A 23,020-nucleotide genomic window follows, 5' to 3' on the forward strand; every position below is an offset into this window, starting at 1 on the left:
CCAGGGCCAATAAGTGGGAGAGGGCGGGGTGGCAGGCATGGGGAGGGGGGAGGCAACAGGGGTTTGTTCTTGTTGTTTTTGTTTGTTTGTTTGTTTGGTTTTTGGAGGTGAAACTGGGAAAGGAGAAATTTACATGTAAATAAAGAAAATAATAAAAAAAAAGATTGTTACTGAATGTTCAATTTGTGGTTACTAGGAAAAAATCTCTAATTTGTTATAATACATACTGGCTACCTGCTATACTGCTGTCTGAAAGCTATAGAAAACTAACCTCCTATAAATCATATCTGCTCTCAATGGTCAAAGCCCTGCCTACAAGTTTACTGTGACCACTCGGTGTATCAGTACTTGCAAAGTCCCTTGAATAGTGTTAACACTTGGTATGTGTGCCATGGATGTATGATGGTATTCCTGATATGTTGCCATTATTTTTGAATAGTGCATTTTTAAGTCAGATAAAGTATATGATGTGCCTCAAATTACATTAAAATCAATCATTCTAGAGTAGTAATATATCTTAACTGATTGAAGGGTATGACCACTTAATACCTGGGATTTGAAGTATTGCCATACAGTCCTAGTTGGCAAAACTCAATCTTGCATTATAAGGAGCAGAGTTTGAACTATAATAATTTAATCAATGAAATGGACTTATCTTACTCCTATGCTCATTCTTTGACAACCACAAAAGCATTCCATGTATTCTTGTTCTTCCCTGTGGGAGATTTTACCTTGACATTGTCAGAAAACTCACCTATATGTTTAGAAGGGCATGCTCAGTTGCACAAGAGGTATGGGCATTGGCTTTGACCTATTTCTGTCCACTTCCACCCCTCATGACATCGTTAGTTTCGATTTTACCTACAACTACGTCTCCTATCAGCCCCACCCTTGCTCTGAACCTACTAGTAACCAGAGAACACAAGCCCCTGCCCTTTTCCCTAGTTAATGTGACAACCTTTTAATTGTTTTATCCCTCTCTATTCTTATTTCTATCTCATGTTCATTCATAGAGCAGCGAGATTGAGCATCTCACCATGATAGATAGACCCCACAAACTACTGTATGGGTCTTCGGGGTCCTTACGGGATATGGCATAGAAACCAGCTCCTTATGAAGGCTGCTGCGCACTCAGCACAACTGCCCCACCTTTCTCTGCCAAACTCAAGCTGCAGCACCATCAACTTGGCCCACTGCCAAGGGGCTAAGTCTCTTCGAATTCCTTTCCAGTGCCAGGTTTCCTCTTCTACACAGATTACTTCCTCTTCCGGCAGTGTACTTCCGTAAGCTAATCCATGATTACTTTTCAGGCTTCAGTCCACCTCTTCCTTCCTCAGAGCCCCTTTACCTCCCTCACAACTTCTGTTTGTTATAAATATTCCACACAACATCCTTCCTGCCTTATATCACAATTATATACATGTATATATGTGCAATATATTACATAATATAATACACACAATAATATATATTAATTGTATATCTGTATATATAAATATGTGTGTTAATTTATAGTAATATACAATTAATAATTGTTCATTTATCATGATATATTTCCCATAGCATTCATTTCAATATTGTCTTCCTTTATCTCATTGCTTTATGAGAGGAGAGTAGGACTCATGCCTGTTGCTGTCACCATTTCATACCTAATATCCAGTGCACACATAGTGCACAGTAAACCTTGAAGGATGCTTACTGTATCTTCCCCACTGTTCAGAGCAGTGGTGATATGAAAGTGATTGTTCTCGTGCAGTTGACCTCTGCTAGAAGCAGGCTGTAAATGCAGAAGAAGATTCTTTTATGTAAGGACTCTTTGACTGCGGGACACTAAATATAAAGTTGGTTTGATGGGAGAAAGAAAGAATGCCTGCCTGTCTTGCTCTAATCAGGGTCTCTTAGCTCAGATATCCCTATTTTGTCTCTGTTGTTTTAACCCTGCCAGGGTATCCCTGAGTGTGACTTTCATTCTGGCACTTAGACACCCTCGTCAATGGCATTCTTTGTCCTCTTTCCACATTTGTACTGGCAGCTGAGAAAATTGGCAATTCCTTACCCAGTGACTAATAGCAATACTTCTTTGTAGATGTAATGCCCCATAAAAATGGCAAGTCCTGTATAAACATTAAATAATTAGTTTTCATAATAACCCCATCGAGATAGAGCGTAAAACTCTGTTTTGTGAGGGAATAACTGAGTCATTGTGAGTCTACTTATCACAGTCACAAGGTTCTAGAAGAAGCACTGGTAATTCTGAAATGTGCCACTTCCGTTTTCTAACTCACATGCGTCACAGGCCAATAAACTTCTGCCTCCTAAGTGAGGCATTTTTCAGGAGCAAGTTAATTTCACTCACACTTTATATTCAAGCATGTAAGATGCACACACATCCAGTAGGCTACTGACAGTTTTAACAGAAAGGACGTGAGTTATCCACTTGGATTACCTCCTTCAATATTACATATTTTTTATGTTACCCCAGACTCTCTAATCTGCTGGGGCTTAGCTATTTAAAAGTCTCTTCTTATGAATGTCCATTTTTCTCTGGAATGTGTTACAGATGTTCACTTTGACCTAGCATGCCAAACCAACCTATCATTTGATTCAGTGAATTGGTGCCATTGTAATAAGGGCTGGGGGCATCGTAAGGCACGGATCAGGAAGCATCACAATGTTGTCTAGGCTTCTGCAAAATGGAAATAGAGGTCACAAGTAAATGCAGTCTAAAAGTTGATTTTTGCCCAACATACAAAAGGTCTTAGTCCTCCCTCCCCACGTGCTCAATATAATGGTGAGGGAAAATGGCCAAGAACAACATGGTCCCTGTACTTCAGCACAGCAGAACCCAACCGCAGGAGCATTCACATGTGTTAACTTAGCTGGCTCCTTCTGTATACCTCATGTAAAGGAAAGGATTAGCACCCGTTACTTTTATTCTGGTAGTAGGATCTCTTTCTGTTTGCAGTGATTTGCTCGTATCTTCCCTAAGACTGACTGATATGTGCTATCTTCCAGCACCAGATGACTTTAGGAATACACCATTATTAAATAAAGCGTGTACTTCTTTCCCAGAATGGAGATTCAGCAGCTTTGAAATCTCAGAACCTCCACTCTTGGAGAAAGGAGTGCTGGAGTCTTCAGCACATCACACCCCCTCCTACTGCCGTGCCCCGCCCCCGCCACCAAGTCTTAACGAAAGCAAAATGTAGCATTCTAAAATAAAGGGGCATCCATTAAAACCACTTTTAGAAGATGATGTAATTATGGAAGAATATCCATAGATAGATTCCATGTCAACATTAAAAACTAAACATGGTTTAAAAACAATTTCTGTAGATGAATGCCCTGCACAGATCCAATATTTGAACATAATGTCTTAGAAAAGACTGTCATTAACATCATCACAAGGCAGTGGCTTAAAGGGGGCCTCACTGGGTGGAGTATCATTGCACACCCTGTCCCGTTCGTTCTCATACATAATGTCATATCGTCTTGAGCACGTAGACTACTTAAAGTCAAAATTTGATCATTTATATTAAGAATATTTTGAGATATTTAATTCTTTTTGTCCTCTAAGTATCACTTCTCAACAAACAATTAGGAAAACAAAACAGTTTAGATATCCCTGTACATTCCTGGGCAGCTCCCAAAGTATATCTATTCACCCAAAATAACCTGCAGGAAATCCTATTCAATTTCTATTACTGACAAGGATTTTGGAAGGGGGAGGGTTGCTGTGGCCTGTGTGTGTCTGTGTATGTGTAGGTGTGTTTGTGTGGTGTGTATGTGTGGGTGTGTTTTTTTCATTTGTGAGAAGGTGCATGTGGGTGAGTGGCTGTGCTTCTGAAGGACAAAGGACATTCCCAGTGTCATTCCTTGTGAGCCATTCACATTGCTTTAGGAGACAGGGTTTCTCACTGGCCTAAACCTCACTCATTCTGTTTGGCTGGCTAGCTGGCCAGTGAGCCTCAGGAATCTGCCTATTTCTACATGCCAATGAGATTATAAACATATATCATCACACATTTTTATGTGGATAATGGAGATCAGTCTCATGTCTCCGTGCTTGTACAGTAAGAGTATTATTAACTGAACCAACTCTCTAACCAAAGACTGTTTCATGAAATATATATATATATATGTATATATATATATATATTGTATTATAAAAATTGAAGAGCTTTATAGCATATTCACCAGGTACAACATTTGTAATTAGGACAGATATATTATATCAAAGAATTAATTTTGAAATTAAATAACTCTTCTCAGTACAAGTTGACATTCAGATAGAGGTCAAGATGTATTGTAAAAGGGAGTCATTTTACAGTACTCCAAGTTAAAAATTGTTTAATGCTTTTGAGGAAATAGAGCTTTACTCAACATAGGCATATATTACTTAGCAGCTACAAGTTCATCTTTAAGTACATACTTTCTAATTTGTTTTCCTCTCTCCTCATAAACACAGTTTCCTATTTGCTTCGTTGTTTCATTGATAAGATTCCCTTTTGTGGAGAAAAATAGATCTCACGACTGTATTTTGTTTTCTCCCCATGATGCCCGGTTCTAATTAAAATGCCTATGTTGAATTAAAATGCTTATTATTGTACAGCCTGTTCAGTTGGGTTTTGGTTGAAATAAACTGTTGATAGAAAGTAACACATCATATGTATTCTGGATAATGAATTCTGATTCTCAATGTGCTGTTCAAAATGTAAACAGGTCCCTTCCAACCATGGCAGAATCAGAGGACAGAATGTTAAGAGGATAGCCATATGACTGTCAAGAGGGGAATTTCTCAGAGAGCTTCTGCTCCACTAGGAGGAAGCTGGAATGTTAGTTACATTAGGATACTTAAGGATTTGGAATTGCAAATAGTGTTCAAACAAGACCTATAGACAAGCCACTCTGGAGAATTTTCTTTGGTGGCTGGAGAGGCGACAGAGGCTTGCCCTTGATGCTTTAAACATTCCCCTTTTGTGTCACAAAGACAGTAATCTCACTTTATTCTGAGTTGGTTATGAGTATTTTACGAGCTGATAGTGAGCAGTGGACACTCATTAAGCTCCTGTGCTGCTAAGATTACCACTATACTATATTTTTTATTGGTTGGATGACATGTTTCACTCCCTTGAGGAGTCCTACAGTTTTAGATTCTCATTTTAAAATTTGATTTTATTTGATTTCATTTTATTATGAAATGGCTGTTCTACTTGCATGTATATCTGTGTACCACCTGTATAACTGGTGCTTCAGAGACCGAAATGGCCAGGAGATGGCTTTGTATCCTTGGTACTAGATTAACCAGTGGTTGTGAATCATCGAATGGGTACTGGGAACCAAACTCAGGTCCTCTCCAGTCCCAAGCAATTTCTGTCATTCTCTTTTATATGTATTTCTTTGTTTGTTTTCTCCCTCATACCCGTCTGGATTGTTCATGCTTGGAAGTCAGATGACAACGAAAGTGAGTTGCTTCTCATTTCACCATCTGTGTTCTAGAGATGGAAGCTTTACCCACCCAGCCATCTCAGCAACCCCAACCCTTAATTCATTAGTTTCTAACACAAGAACTAATGTGTGGAGGACACACGGTCAGGTTCCTAACAGCACTGAGAAGCTGTGGTTGGTGAAGCTGAAGGCGTTTGGTTCATAGTTGTATAGTATGTGGTTAGGGAATACAGAGAGCCTGAGATGCAAATAGCAGGACAGGGGAATTATGAGAACTAATGAGAAGACATATGCGGCCATTTATAGGAGTGTGTACTTGTGGGAAAGACAAAGAAAGAAGTATGCTTTACAGGACAGGGATGAGATAGATGGTTTTTTGTTTGTTTGTTTTGTTTTCCTTTATTTTTAAAGGAAAAACAAGGTAACACATTATATGTCCAGATTCGTCTTTCTTGACCTATCAACAAGCTTCCTGGGTTTCATTTGCTCCTTGTAATGGAAAGGATTGGATATAGCCAGTCTCCCGCCTGTCCTAAAATAATTATCCTTCATTCAGTTCTAAAGCTTGTGGTGTTCCTGAAGAGTGTTCTGCAAATACTGACCCTTCGCTGCATGTGAACTTTGTTGGCTTGTTCCCTGAGCGTCTCCATATTATGTGGATACGATTCAGGTGCATCACTGGTGTGATTGTTTTGTTTTTGTTTTTTTCAGAAAGTATTGGTAGTTATTTTGTTCATTGTTTATAATTAATACAATGAGTAAAGACACCTGTGATACCGAGCCTATGACAATCTGAGTTTGATTTTTGGGATCAATGTATAGGATAGATAACACTGACTCTACCAAGTTTCCCCTGACCAACATATATGTGACATGGTGTATATGAGCCCACATACACACACACACACACACACACACACACACACACACACATAAAGTGAACTGTGATGAAAAATTTTAGCTAAAACTTGACTAATGTTATTCAGAAACAGAAATAATTGTAAGCTTCATTTTGCTTCAATGGACTTATTAGAGTTAACCATTTTTGAAAACCCAAATTTCAGGGGATTGGCTAATGCTATGCCTTCTTTTATTTAGCAAAGTAAAAGACACGGAGAGCTTGTTAACTAAATGTGCATCAACCCATATATGCAGGAGCTAAAGTATGCAGACAAGAAGAGGAGACCCATAGCTCTCACAGCAAATTTGACCTGATTAGAACTTTCTTTTTCTTTTTGTAATATTTATTTATTTACTTACTTATTTAATGTGTATGAGTGCTATCTTTTCACACACACCAGTTGAGGGTATCAAGTCCCATTAAAGATGGTCGTGAGCCACCATGTGGTTGTTGGGAATTGAACTCAGTACTTCTTGAACAGTGCTCAGTGCTCTTGACCACTGAGCCAACTCTCCAGTGTCAATCAGCCATTTCTTAATTGAAATGACTACGAGTATGAATGTTCTTTGTTTCAAATTAATATCATAGTTTATTTTGAAAATTGAGTTATGTTTTTAAAATCTTACAGTAATCATATATAGCAGGTACCCTGGATAAATGGAGAAAAAGACAAATTTTTAGAAGATCCATGACTTGGACCTCCTGAGGGTTTTAGGTATTTTTCTACAAGATGCTCCCAGTCAGTTGAATTTAATTTTTCAATTACTTACATATGTACACAGGACTTTTTAATTGGACAACTTAATTAAAATAATGTCATTTAATAATATGACATATAATATTTTCCTCCAAAGGAAAATTTCGAGACAAGTATAGGTAAGAAATATTATTTTTATAGAAGAAGGAAAAGTCCTAAATTCATACTTTTATGAAACATTGCCTGTAGCCGCAAGCATTGCTGAATTTTTATACTTAACAGCTGCAAAAATAATTACATGAGCACTATCTAAGCAACAATCTTTAATGGATTATGCTTTATTAGTTTTCTATTATACACTGCAAAAGCAGACCAAATCATATGATACTTGGCAAGTACAGCTTGACTAATCTTAAACCTTTGATATTTCCATAAGACACTTTACTATTTGTTGGCTTATTAGAGATATGATCCTCATTTATAAATAAGATAAAGTATGATCAAGATTGTCTTAGTCTGCCACTTAGAAAAATTGTAGTGTTTAGTTTCATTTTTGAAAGGTATATTTTTTTTTGGGTGTTTTGTGGTCTTAAAGCCATTTCAGGGGTGTTTTCCCTGACTAGTAACTTGATCCAGTATGGGAGTTTGCTGCCTGTTAAGGCCAGTTAATTTCTATAAGCTTTACATTTTGTTTATTTTACATTCTTAACGCCTAATAACAGCATAGCTTAGAAATGGTGAAAGCCTTCAAGCTCTGCTTATTTTTATAATGAGATGATGAAGACATCTCACGCCAACAAAATGCACTTTGTATCTGTGTTAATTTAAGATTATATAGTGTAAAAGTTACCATTGCAACAGTTGTGGCCATCCACAGTTTCTTTTCCTCTCACTATTCTTTCCAAAGATGAGAATTAGCATTCTTTCCAGGCATGGGAAGAAGTTGTTTCAGGATGCAGGATGAACCCAGTCTGGCGTGGGCACCAGGGCTTTCCCAGTTACATGAATATGGCTAGCATAAACCAAGGGCAGGAAAGAAGCGAAGGGAGGGAAAGTTTAAACTATTGGGGGGCAGTTAGTTTATTTCAGGCTAGGAGAGCAAAATTTAAGGTTGACTCTATTTTTACTGATGGTCTGAACACAAATTTTCAGTATCCTAACTCTTTATCCATTAAAGCATCTTTTAAAAGCCATATGGGTGAAAAATGTGTCCAGTGCAATATTCAACTGCAGTTCTAAAATTGTATTCAGTAGTTTTGTAAAGATAAACATCGTTCAGCTCTAGATTTATGTGCTTAACTTACAAATAAACATTTTAAGTGTTCCCTTAATTTACTTTACGAAGATGATTCACATCTTATTCCACACAGGATGAAGGAGAATAAGTATGGGAAACTTAACCACTTGTTGTCTTTCGTGCTTTGTAAGTTAAAATGTAGGATATAAATAATGTGTGTAACACTACCTAGTAAAGAACATGCTTTTGATTTATAGCTTGCTGATGTAATTCAGAATCTCCTGATATTATTGAGGTATTGAGGACCATTTGCCTGTATGAACATTTTTTTAAAGCACATCATTTAATTTCCCACATTTTCCCTATAGACACTAAGTAAATAATGTCTTTTTTATATAGTATGCTAATAGTGTATTACTGTCCAGTTGAGATGACATGAATAGATCGTTTAAAATATAGGGTTTTCAGTAGAAAAAAAAAAAGATTAGTAGTCTATTTCATTCTAAATAGGTTTATGGATTTAATAAAATACTGCCTAACAAAAATATCTTTGGACATTAATTTTGATGTTGTTGTTCATTATAACCTGTGTATTCTAACTCCTTCTTGTCTACTGATTAAAAAAACAAAACAACAACACTTGCTGGGCGGTGGTGGCGCACGCCTTTAATCCCAGCACTTGGGAGGCAGAGGCAGGTGGATTTCTGAGTTCGAGGCCAGCCTGGTCTACAAAGCGAGTTCCAGGACAGCCAGGGCTACACAGAGAAACCTTGTCTCAAAGAAAAAAAAAAAGGAAAAAAAAAACCCACTGATTTTGAAGTCATTGGCAAATGTGTGTTTAAATTTTTCATAGTGACTATATTTAAATTATATTAGTTATATAGTTTTCCATAAATCTAAATATCTATTAAATCACTTAAATATATGCTTTGAAATGTCTTCATATTTTTTTGTTTGTGTATATGTAATTGATATAATAATAGATAGAAAGCATTGTCCTAAAGTTTTCTGTAAGTAATAGATTTAGTTACAGTCAGTGTCTGGAAGAGAGAAATATACATGGTGGGCATAAATTCATGCAATTTAGATCAAATGCTAGCTGTGAGGGTGAAAAGCAGCAGAGCGCACATGCTTACTGGCCTGTGAAGAACAAGAAATAATCCTCTCTGAGTATGCTCACGGGACAAGTACCTTTTGTAAGCGACAAATGCTGGTAATAGATGGGAGTTCTTCAAGGTACCCTGAGATAGCTATTAGTGGAAGTATAGTCTAATAAATGTCACTGTTGCTGAGCTCAGAGATAAGGACTGCATATTTCCTTATTGAGTGTGATGATTTAATCTTGTCCCTGCAGTACTACGGGATGACTTCAGACAAAACCCTTCAGATGTCATGGTGGCGGTAGGTGAGCCTGCAGTAATGGAATGCCAGCCTCCTCGGGGCCATCCAGAGCCCACCATCTCCTGGAAAAAGGATGGCTCACCCCTGGATGATAAAGACGAAAGAATCACTGTGAGTACTGAAGCCAGTGGCAGGGAACATCTGCAGGATAGATGTGTGTACCTGTACCCAAGCAAAAAGAGGATGTGGAAATCAATTCTCAGAGATAAAGCCTTGCACTGACCTTATGTTCAGTTCTTTTAAAAGAAATGTCTCAATTTCCCTTGTGTAGACAATGAAACAAGTAATGAAAATGTCTTTAGAAGTTACTGAAAGTCAGGAAATATATTGCCAAGTCTAAAGTGTAAGAGTTCATACATATACACATACACATACACATACACATACACATACACATTTAACTATTATGACTACTTGAAGCTTAGACCATTTCCATGTATTTCCAGTTAATATTACTAGAAAATTCATTTACATAAGATACTTCCAGAAGATCTCCTAGGTTGCTTCCAGGGTTTGCTATAGCCCACTCTCCCTTTCAACTTGCTTTTCTCTTCTATGCAATTCTATTCTGAAAAAATAGAACCCCACTCTTAATTATGTAAATTAGGGCTATGCCTCATGACAAAATAAAATGCCAAGATCGCAGACTAGATTTTAAATCTCTGTTTTAAGTAGAGAAAATGGGATACATTCTTTTCTTGCCAACCACACTTTCATGTGGCTTTTCTACCTACTTGTCCTGTAAGTGTTCACTAAACACCTTAGGCCACTGCTCCCGTTGGTTTTATGGTTGTTTGGCTTCAGGACAGTGTGGCTCTCCCTCTTCTTATTTCCTTGGTTGCATATATGCTGAGACCTTCCATTGTGAATTGCTTGGCACAAAACAATGTCTATGTATAGAAAAGACTGCTACCAGTTTATTAAATAGTTATAATCTACATCACATCCATCTACAAAATGCTTATACTAGGCTTGAGCAACCAGTTAACCAAGCAGCATAACACAACAGTGAGAGTAGAACAGGGCCAGCTAGAGCCATTTTTAGAGAAGGAAATAAAATGTGTGGGGTTTCCTTTGTTGGTTCTGATGTTTTTGTTTGTTGTTTGTTTGTTTTATTTTTTTCTCAGCACTGATCTGACTTCTAATGAGCACCTCAGAATTGTTTTATAAGTCTGGAAACTAGAATGAGATAATCCAGCTTCATTACCCTTTAAGAAACACTCAGTTCACAAACAAGTGAAAACTCTGTGTGACAAGTTGGCTTGAGGAAATGAAGTCAAGAACACAGGGGAATGGATACTCAGAACATTTCTCTGCTTAGTGATAACTGTTCCTTTGGGTTCTATGTACCATCACCATAAAAATATTTTTCCTTTTAGTCATACACCAGATCACATTAATATACACTCTCTATAGATCCCACTATCCCGCCTTAACAATTCAGATGCACTCAAAGCGTTATTATCTTTGACTTTCTCAAGTGTCTCCTAACCATCTATTGGTACTTAATAGAAATTTAAGAGAAAATTCTCAGCACCTAGAATGCAATATTAGGTAAACTGTGATGAGTACCCTGAACAAAATCAACTAAATAACTGAATGATGTAGTTTTCAAATTGTACAATATTTTTTTTAAATTAAATAGGAAAGATAGAGAAGGATGGATTAGAGATTGCATAGGCATGAATGTTAAAAGGTTGATCAGAGAATGTCTCAATAAAAATATATGGGAAGAAGCGAGTAGGGAAATGTGCAGATGTTCAAGAAATGTCTATTTTGATTGAACAAAGCAGTTGATTCTAGACCCTAAGGTGGTAGACAGCTGACATTTTCACTTAGGAAAGAATCAGACTGAATTGATGAGAGCAAGCAAAGGAAAGTATCATAGACTGCAGTGTCTGGAAGCAGCAAACAGCCCAGTTTGTAATAGCTTACAGATGTCACAAATACTTTATATGTCACCAGCTTTTAGGCCCCTTTGTGGGTTCCTTTCTCTATCACCCTTCTCCAACCCTATCCCAACTTTTGAACTCCCCAACACAAGGTGGAAGAGAAGGAAGGCTAGAGGAGAAATGGGATGTTGATATTATTAGACTACTTCCTGTTGATTAGGGGCCTCAAATTTCATGGGTCACGTTTGATCTTCACAGTCAGGTTATCCAATGTCTTCCTCTTTACAAATGGCCACTTGACAAACCCCATGAACAGCAACCAGCAGCAGCAGCAGGAGGTAAATGAGCAAAGGCTGTACTCATCTTTGTGCTCTAGCATTTATACACCTTTTCCACAGTCCCCAGAATTCCAAATGTCATACACTTGCAGAAACTTTCATACACTTGCTGAAACTATGTACAGCTGGCAAAATCACTCCCCTGCTAAAGCATGAAACAAATCATAGTCAGCTGCTGTGGGCCCTCTAAAGCAGCCCTATATCCCACACCTGGGATTATATCAAAAACATATTCCTATAACTTTTCTATGTTTAAAGACACCAAAATTCTCACTACAATTTTATATTTTCCTCTATGTAAATTTAGGAGAAGTTAGTCATTATCAGATCAGAAGTTATGAATGACGGTCTTCTCAAAAGTAGACTAATAGGAGGTTTTTGAAGTTATCCAGACATGAAATAAATGGTGTGTTGAACCACTTCAGTAGGGGGAGTCATAGAAAAAAGTAATTAGATCCTGAATATATTGTAAAGTAGCCATGTTGGATATAGCGTGTATGAAGTGAAGAATCAAGGCATACCTTTTTGGATTGGCCCGAGAAAGTCAGAATGTATGAGTGCCATTAACTATAGTGCATTGAGTGTAGATGATTGGGGTGTGGAATATATCAGGAGCTGAGGTTTAGACATGGTAATTTTCAAATGCTCATAAAAGATCTAAGTATATATGAAATAAGCAGTTGGGTATATGAGTCAGAAATTCAAACTTGAGGTTTAGGCTGGATAATAAATTAAGTTGTGGTAAACATACAAGAACTCATTACTATGCAGTCCTCCCCTCCCTGTGGGCAGAAGAAAGACCAATCCTAGCTTCTCAGGCAGATCTCTTAGACTATTTTGGCTTCATATATTTTGAGTGAAAACTAACAGTATTAAATACCAGTATTTGAGTCGACCTCAGCTACACCGTTCCTTTACCCCTAGACAATCTCTCAATTGGTCAGCTTAGACCATAGAACACAACTCATGGCACAGGACCTAAATTATGCACTACAGAAATTTACACTCCTCAACTCTGTGCCCGTGGCCAGCATGTCATGTTTGATGGATGTAGTCTCAAATTGCTGACAGAAGTCACAACAGTTTCCTTAATATAAAGTTGTCTATCCTGATGACTATGAGACTCAGCAGGCATTTCATATTTCATATTCCAGTGTTAGAAACTGACATCATTAAGGGAATGAGTCTAGACTGAAAAGAAAAGATACTGGGCCTAGCTCTTAAGGAGACAGGCAAGTTAACTAAAGAGCAGCAGAAACCTAGAGTGTGTAAGAAAGAAAACTAGCTGTACAGAATTTTAAGAAGGATCTGGGAGGAATCAATTTTAGCTGGTTAACCAACTAATGTAAGGATTAAGGGTTGACTAGTACATGTAAGCACTAGACTCCGTCAAAGATGGCAAGTGGCATTTGGGGTGGGGGAGGTGTTAAAAATACTGAAACTGGGGGCTGGAAAGATTGCTCAGCAGTTGAAGCTACTCTTCCAGAGATCCTGAGTTCGATTCCCAGCAACCACATGACAGCTTACAACCATCTATAATGAATTCTGATGCTCTCTTCTGGCTTGAAGGTGTACATGCAGATAGAATACTCAAATATATAAAATAAATAAATACTATTTAAGAAGTGTGGAATAATATTGAAACTGGGCACGGTCTAGATAAGACTCCTTACAGGTTATAATATGGTAGGTAAAAAACATAATATGTACCAGTTAATTTTCAAGATTATATTTTAAGTGTTTCTATATGTATGTATTCATTTTTAGAACATTTTTATAGCATTCATAGTTTAAACCTGCTGTAGTAAATTTATTTTTTAAGCAAAATCTTGGAATACTCTTCCCATATCATATATTGCATTAGACAATATTAATGATTTTTGCCAGTCTTTAATATCCAAAGGGATACTCTCCTCTAACTCAAAACCACCAGTCCTTCAATACCTACAACAGTTTAGAATCAGTTTTAAAACCACTTCTCATCAGGAACCAGACAATTTAAAGTGGTAATAACCTATGACTGTGAAATGATGCCAAGATGGTAATATATAAATAATTTAAAAAATCATTTAAATGCTGCCAAAATGCTGATCACAGTAGTGTTCCATATGCCAGGAAGTAGTAACATCTGAAATTTTACTACTCCCAAGACCATCTGTGCATTTTGTATAAATTATGACCATTGAACTGTTAAAAAGAACTAGAAAGAAAATGCACATTTCTACACCTAGAGAAATGAGTAGGCTAAAACTCAGCAGTTTGGTTCCAAAGATCTCTGTTCTTATTTAGATCATACTTGTTTTTGTTTTGTTGACTTCCTTTGGGCAAAAGTAAATGGAATGATAAAAGGAGAGAGAAGAAAGGGAGAGAGAGAAGAAAGGAAGAAAAAACTTTAGATTCTTAGTAGAATGCATGACTATATTTCCCATTCTTTTTTCAAAACCTGAAAGGACATTCTTAGAAGATGTTGGTTATGTGGTATTTTATATGGTTCTTCTTTCCTAAGCTCTACATCTAAATGATTGTTTTCATTTCCCTCATTAATGTGCTCTGCCCAATGTGTTGAGAACTGACAAGCGGGAGATAAAAGGACATAATATACTTATGAATGGCCATTGAAGATAGCATGGCTATTGGTACAGTTCAGGTCCCAGGAATTCCTAGAATTCTTTAATGTGGTGGCATTTCTTTGTTGAAAATTTAAAGTACACATCTTCCAGCTGTGAGAACAAAGACACACCCTGCAGAACGGGAAAATATGTAATTGTACTGTAGCTGCACCTGTATTTTGGATATTCTTTAGTCATTTCTTTTCGCAATGACCTAGATTCTGAGCCAAAGTTTAGATCTGTGATGCTCATAAACCACAGGTACATAAATTACATTTTCTTCTTCATGGCATGAGAATCTTTTCAAACTCTTTTGACATGCATCCCTTAGAATAAAAGAGGCCTCACATGGTGTTTGTCACAAGTACTCTTTCTTCTTTTATTTTTTCTTTCTGTTTTCTTAGAAACGAGTACTTAAATTAAGAAATACATAAGTAGTTTAGTTGTCAGGCTAGATAAAATTGACTTATTTCATGTCTTTGAGAGTTAATCATAACTGTTATGATGTATAAAATATTAAAATAAACCTCACAAAAATATTATTTTTATTTCACTACATTTTGCAAATATTATATTCAGTTCAAGCTATTTTATAAATATATCAAATGGGAAAAATAAAATCAAACTAATGCCAAATATTAAAGCAATAATTTTGTGTTCACTAAGACAAGTGAATTCCTTTTGAGTCAAAGAGAAATGAAGTTTAAAATAGTTACTGCAAATATTGTTCTAGATTATAAAATAACTCAATAATTCATTAAGCCAGTCACGTACAAGATTAAGTACAATAAATGACGACATGTAGTTCATAAATTGCCCCAGAGAAACACTGTTATATTTTTAGATTTATGAGCTAATGTTGAGTAAATAGTAAAGACAGGGAAAAGAAAATTATGACTAAACATTATCAAAGGTAATCTTCTTTGAAAGTTTTCCACACATTGTTTGATGACTGACTTTGATGACTTTAGTATTCTGTCTGTAAGTTTTCTGAGAGACAATAGTATTTCTTCAATGTTTGTAGGGGTTTAGAAGTTCCACACAATTATCCAGGACCCTGGCATCACTTTGCCAACCTACTGTCTCTCAATGAAATGATTGCCATCTTAGTGGTCATGGTAGGCACGACAGGCACAGAGTTTAAAGAAATGATTGTTTTTTCATGAAGATTCCTTGTTGTCTTGATTTTTATAAGAACCCGAAGGTTTATAAACTAAGATGTTAAAGGGTTGTATAGAAGCTATGTGGTGGCTAACAAAACAAGTGCAAGTATAGTCAACCATCCATGCCATCCTGTGTGTCCCACATACTTAGACTTATAGCTTATACATCAGACATTAAAATGGGTTACATGCAAATATTTGGTGACCTAACATACAGAACAATTGTGCTGTAGTTTGTCCTGGTAACAATATGCCGTAGCACTATTAAAAGGAATTATATGATTTAACCTAAGGCCTGTGCTGCTTGACACTGTTCCTGGAAAGGAGTGAAGAAGTGTCTATTTATCCCAGATAAAAACTATTGACAGAGCACCGTTAAGAATACCACTGAAGTTCAACTTAGTGAACCACTGAATTTTGTTGTGTTAAGCACAGGAGTATGAGTGAAGGGCTATTTACTGGAATAAAAACGAGTCAAAGACAGATTCAGATCCTCAATATGGTTGACAGCTCACAAAACCTGTAACTCTGAAACTTAATGCGCACCTTGCAATGCAATGCAATGCAAGGGCATTGGGTTTAAGAGTAGTGCAATGGGTTTAAGAGTATCTTTTGCAGACAGCTCAGTTGGTCTGAGCCTCTTCCAGTCATTTATGGGTGGTACGAGCCACTTTCTAAATATCTTGGTAAGTCTGAGAATGTCTCTCGCCATCTTTACTGCTTAAATATGCTTGGAGAAGGAGGAGAGTGGTGAATCTGATCAGTTTCGGGAACTTCCTAAAGCCTTTCAGTGATTTACTTCCCAAGATTAAGGAGCTTCCCTGCAGGATGGAATGTGCCTTAATGACCTTCTCTCCAAAATGGGGAAATTGGTATAAAACATCAAGAGTATGAGATAGGAAGTTTATACTCATTGATCATCAAAAATAAAGTTTTTGCATGTATTTATGCAATAGATCTAAAAACTGATATTAAAAACTAAGAGTTTTTATAAGTTTGTAAATGAGTAGTAGCAGAAAAATTACTAATAAATGAACAAAAGCTCACCAAATAAATATGGAGTCAATATTTATTGACTGTTAAAAGTTAGCATCTAAAGAATTATATTCAGTTCTCTGTTTCAATGTGCTATGCAATAAGTTTTAAGACACATTTTTTTCTGAAAGTTTCAAACAAATATTTATAAGTTTAGACTTGTAGAAACATCAACAACCTCCTAATTGGCTGGAAGTGGGGCTCGGGAGCAATGATCAGGTACCTATGGCTTGTTTATTGATAAGGTTTTTGTAAAGCCCTGTAGATTGGGCTACCTGTATGATCTGATATCATAGTGTAACATTGACTTTTACCTACAGGTGTCATTTTATTTTAGTTATATTTTTATATTTGTACATGTATGCATTTGTTTATCTGTATGTATATGTGCTAGTATACATTCATATGGAGGACACATATAAAGGCCATTTATGTTCTGTTGTTGCTCTCTCTGATTCTTGAGGAGGGGTCTCTCACTCTCATCTGGAGCTCACAGATTATGCTGGTCTGGCTATCCACCAAGTCCCCAGGGATTACCTGTTCTACCTCCTAGTTGTTGGAATTCTAGGTACATGTTGCCACAGCCAGCAATATATTGCAAGTGTTTAAGATGTTATGCTTTTTCCTCAAACTAGCCTAGTTACACTCAAGAATTAGCTCCTGTTATCTCTAGAAGTGAAATCTATAATGTAAAAATGATTGATAAAATTTCAAAAGGTTAAGACTTTCATAAAGAATACATTAGGATCAGCTGAGTTCAACCAAAGATTAGGACTCTGTGTGTTTGTGTGTTTATTTGTTTGTTTGTTTGTTTGTTTGGATGTAGTTTTGAAATGTGCAGAAAGAATCCCACTGTATCAGTTCATTTTAACATGAGTGTGTTTATGGCTTTTTTGTAATGTTTTACCTTAGACATGATGACAAGCCATTACCATTTGCTCAGGACTCTCCTGGTATGTCATAGTGGAAATCCTACCCTTGGAAACCTGTCCAATCTAAGAAAACAATTGAATCCAAAATGGTTGAAGCGAATTGTTTTATTCATTATCAGAATTGGCATCACAGATTAGGAAAAATGACTAAAGATAAATAGAAGGCCTTATCCATTTTATTTCTCCCACAAGCAAAATTAAGATTTGAAAGTATCAATAATGCAGCTATGAGCAAATTTGGTTATTTATTCAAAGCACTTTAGCACTTCCCACCCCATGCTAGAGAAGCCGAATTGCTGGGATGAGACATGTCATAACTTTTTCCAGCACCGTTCTGCATCCTGTATGTCTGAGGGTTTCTTTGATTTTCCGTGTTGGTGTGATATTTGGGTAAAGCGCAGCTGACTCACATCCCATCCAAATCCCCAGTGTCCTCCAGATCCTTCATAGACTTGGCATCCCTCCCACCCCTTGCCAATCGCTTCCTCTCCTCCAATTCCCATATGTCTCCTTCCTGAGCCATCTGCTCCTCCTCCCTTCCTTCAGTCAGTATTCTCCTCTGTTCTTTAGTTCCTCCATTGTTCAATGTCCATTGCTTCCTGCCCCCCACTTCTCTTCTAGAGGAAATCATTGGATGTACCACAGCTGATGATGTAGTGCCTGACTTCCCTGAGAAGTTGAATTTGTGTTCCTGTAAAATAAATAGGTAGTGCTCTAACTGAAAGGTCAAAGGAAGCTGGGGTGGCAAGCCAAAAATAGATGTCTTCCTGTCCATCTTACATGGAGTTAATGCACACTATGTGCATTATTTCTTTAAAAAATAAATTTTATGTATGACTTAAGCACGAGAAAAATGTGTAATAGAAGTATACAAGTTAATTATAAATAAATTTTTGTCCAATTTAATTGCCTAGTTTTCAAACTTTATGATAGGAACAGTGCATCCATAGGATAAAAGTCATGTCTGAGCATCACAAGACCAAATTATAAATCCAAGGATTCAACATTTACACTCACGAGCCTGTGGAAGTTGTTTATTCTGCTTAAATTTCTTTTTCTTCTTGTATGTTAAAATAAGTTATGTAATATTGCCTATATTAGTTCACTGTTAGCAGGAGAGCTCTCTGGATACTCGCTTAGGTATTCTGGAATATTTTGGTATTATAGACCTGGAAGGACTCTAAATAGAGTTACTTGGGAAAGGAAAATAAGGAACTTTTGTATTGTATCAACTGTAATTTCATGAATGTTTAATAAAGTCATAATTTCACGAATGTTTAATAAAGTCATATTTCAATGTATATAGAAGACATCTTGACTTACGTGGGCTTTGCCAATATTCGTATCTACACCCAGTTCCCATCTGTGTGAACCTTCGTTTTCCACAGACTCACCCTGTATGCTCAGGGTAAGTGTGCTGAGTAAGAAGTGTAGACTAATTCAAGGATGAGGAAGCTGCTGCTAGTCCTCTGTCCAGCTGAGCTCTGAAAGGCAAGCATCAGTGGTGACGTTCACAGGGAAATGAGCTGAAATGCCTCAGGCAGCCACTGTGCACACTCGATCCACTTTTTTCCCACGCATCAAGAACACTTCTACTTAGATTCCATCCTTCAGGAAGTTGAGAAATTTTATGATTCAGAGGAGGAAGGCTTATTGAGAAACATTGGTTTCTGTTCCCAGGGAACACTCTGAGCCTTTCACCAACATTAAAATCCACATAATTACAGATAGATCCATCAAATATAAAACTGAATTTGAATACAAAGAAAGCCCCCTTTTTCTGATCTACTTGTGAACCCAACCCTTTCAAAAGGATTGCAGCAAACTAAGCCATCCCTGATTCCAGTACATATGCTAAGCTAGATGGCAGTAAGATATTCTAATGAGGATTTGGCAACTGTTCTTACTGAAAATTTTGATTACCAAGCTTCTTGTTGATTTATGAAAATCTTTGCTTCTGGTACTTTATCTGCCTGGAATGTCCTGATCTCTTCACCCTCTTTTTTATTTTAAGTAATTTTTCACATCCCAACTTAAATTTTTAAATTTAATTTTTGTCTGAGTATTTATATGCACGGTACATATATGCCTCTCTCTGTCTCTCTCTATTTCTCTGTCTCTCTCACTTTCTCTCTCTATCTATCTCTCACTTTCTCTCTGTTGTGTATATGCCTCTCTTTCTCTGTGCGTGTGTGTCTGTCTGTCTTTCCATATGTCTGTCTCTGTGTGTGTGTATGTCTGTCTGTGTGTGTGTGTGTGTGTGTGTGTGTGTGTGTGTGTCTGTCTTTCTGTATGTCTGTGTGTGTGTGGTTTGCATGCTTTGTTTGTTTGTTTTAAGTGGTAGGCACATATTGCCATGGAGCACACTTGGATGTTAGATGACAATCTTGAGTTTCCGTCTTTGCCTTCCTCGTTTGGCAGAGGGTCTCATGGTTCTTACCATTGCATTGCATACCACCTGCCGAACTTCTGGCTGGTTTTCTTTCTGTCTTACCACAGAAATACTAGGGTGAGAGATTCGAGCCCTTGCGTCTGGGTTTCATTTGGGTTCTAGTTTGAACTCTGGTCAGCAGGCTTGTGCCACCAGCTCTTTAGCCTGTGATAACCCCTTCGTGCTCCATTTTGAAGCAGTTTCTTCAGAGAAGACTTCTCTACCATCCTTCCTGAAATACATACTAGTTTTTCCTTCCAGATCTTTCCCTCTTTTTTCAAGTATTCTTCCTCTATCTGTTGCAAATCCTCATTTATATACTATTTGTCTCTTGTATTGGAAGCATCGTCAGTGAATACCTGTGTTCCTATGTCTGTTTTTTGGTAGGAGCTTGGAATGGTGAACTTTGATGGACATCTTGATGGGATTGATTATTTCTCCATTAAAAAAGTGAATTCATTATAGTGGCTGTCATTTGATTAATAACAATGTGTTTGAACCTAGTTGCAGTGATTTAAAATCCATAATTCCTTTTGCACTAACCTAAATAATAGCATATTCCCTGCCTACTTATTATGGTCCTTCTGTGAATCAGATTATACTAGTATCCGCAGACTGTTTTGGCTGTGGCTGCAGTTCTCTGATATTATCCTTACCTAGCACACATATGACTCTAGATTAGATCCTTAGTAGAAAGAACAGAAGGTGAGGACAGGAGAGAAGAGAGGAGAAGAGGAGAAGCTGGCAAGCTAGTGGGGAAAGAGAAAGGAGGAGAGCCTAGGAAAGAGGAGAGGCCAGGGAGTGGGGGAGGGAAAGGGACATAGAGGGAGGAAAGGGTGGAGAATGGATGGGGTGAGAGGAAGGGAGTTGGAAGAGTTTGAAGACAGATGAGAACACTCATTCTAAGTTATGCATCAAATTATCTTGATTTTCAGTTCCTGTCCATTTGTCCCAATAAGTGATGATAGACTGGAGATGTAGCTTATGGGATAGATTACCCAGCATGCAAGAGGCCATGGGTTTGATCTCAAATAACAAATGAACAAGGTCTGGTGGATCTTGCCTGCAGTGCTAGAAGTGGGGAAATGGAGGTAGGAAGACCAGCAGTCCAAGGCTATCACTAATTTGACTTCAAGATCAGTCACTAAGTGTGAGATCTTGTGAGAGATCAGAGTTTAACTTAATAAATAACAACGATTTGTGGATTAAGATACTTGGAAGTTTCAAAAAAAGAGATACAAACATTTGTGAAATTATATCATATCTTGGTTTGCAGGTTCATACATTATATCAAATTTATGTCTTGTATAACATATAACTTTGGTAGCTCATTCTTGTCCAACTCACTTAACATACTTGGGTAATCCTTACCAATCAATGTGAGCTGACTCAAGAGCCACAGAGGCAAGACAAGTATGTCCAGTTGCAGAGTTAAAGTGGCAGAAGCCAGATTGGAAACAATATATTTCTAGGTTAGTAAGTAAATCTTTAGCAGTTTGGAAAATGTTATGCAGTTGTCATGGATATTGTGAGTAATGTATATAAATGACCTCACATACATGATCAGCCTATAAAATCCCATGCATTTTGGATGTAGTAATACATTAATATTTTATGCTTTTAGTATTCTATTAAGTCTCTTGACAACATTATACTCTTCAGATTATTTCCTTTTTTTTCCAAACTGGTTTCCACTAAATCAGTTTTTCTATTATTTCTTCTCAAAATGCCAGGCCCACCTACATGTTATATCCAGACTGCCAGACAACACAAGAAGGCTGCCTTGCTGATTGGCCTAAGTCTCATCACCCTGTGCCTCTAATTAGCATCCTCAATCCTCCAGCCAAAGGGGCTCCCTCCCAAAGGAGAAAGGCATTCTTCTAATCTCCCCACAAAAGTGAGACTTCAGAATTGAAACTAATTATCAGCTAGCTACCCCTACCTCAAGTACAATAAGGACACAGGATGAGCCAGGCTGCCAAAGGGTATTTCCTGCTGCAGGCTCTTGAGGTGAGCCCGCACCCTAGGGTACAGAAATCAGAAACACAACTGTTCAGAAACACAACTGTTCTTCTGTTGATCTCTGCTTACAGTGAGTGTAAGCTCATTCTTCTGATTTCAGTGCCTTCAGTTCTGTGCACTTTGATATATCTGATCAGCCCCGTAAATTTCTCCAAATTGCCATGGACTAGTGGAATTTCACCGGAGTCTGGGAGCACTTTGTTTAATTATAGGTTGAAGTCTCTTGCCAAATTAAAGACACAATCTTTTGTGGGTTCGGGGATGGTGTTCTAACCTGTTTATTTTATTTTTCAGTGTTCTATTAATCTCAAATGAAATGTTTCCCAGGGAAAAAAAAAATTCTAGCTTCAAATTTACTTGAAAGAATTGCCTATAAATCTTATCTTTGAGGGACAAAGTTCACTGGTCTCAGCATGGGCTTGGGAGAGCCTTTGTGCTTAGACAGTTTGCTTTGCAAGTCAGGTATCTCTGATTGTGCATGATGGCCAGGTGGCGTTTGGTTTCTTTCTGTTTACCTCAAACAAAATGAATTGTAACCTTCTTTTTTAAGTAGTACATTCCAAAGTTCACTGATTGTACAAGGCCTTCTTTCTTTAAAAGAGGCCCCAAATGCAGAAATCAAAGAAACATTTGAAGCCATTCAAGTTTAAATTACGTTTCATCTGAACCTTTAAAGGGACCTGGGATTTCCTTTTCATTATTTATGCTTGGCAAAAGTTAACTTTATTTCTCTATGGTGTCCACACGGAAAGATTCTCCCTCAAGAATAATTTCAATTTTCATTCCTAGGCCAAAGTCTCTCATGCTGATTGTGCCGTTTCTTTGTTTAAAGGGCCAGATGCTTAAACCACACAGCGATTGGTAACATCTGACCTCTTCAGTTTTTATCTCCTTAAAAACCAAAGAATTTGATA

At 37.3% G+C, this 23,020-nt stretch overlaps 1 protein-coding gene across 10 annotated transcripts in view; it reads left to right on the top strand.

The window, feature by feature from the left end:
* Robo1 (roundabout guidance receptor 1) overlaps positions 1-23,020 on the top strand; it is a 1,018,630-nt gene that overhangs the window by 868,330 nt on the left and 127,280 nt on the right. For all 10 annotated transcript variants that reach the window (XM_031364239.1, XM_031364236.1, XM_031364243.1 and 7 more), the window contains one exon: positions 9,638-9,795. In XM_031364239.1, coding sequence (XP_031220099.1) covers positions 9,638-9,795 — 158 coding nt within the window. The remainder of the gene's footprint in view (positions 1-9,637; positions 9,796-23,020) is intronic.

Source organism: Mastomys coucha, unplaced genomic scaffold, assembly GCF_008632895.1.
Source record: "Mastomys coucha isolate ucsf_1 unplaced genomic scaffold, UCSF_Mcou_1 pScaffold12, whole genome shotgun sequence".
Taxonomy (NCBI): domain Eukaryota; kingdom Metazoa; phylum Chordata; class Mammalia; order Rodentia; family Muridae; genus Mastomys; species Mastomys coucha.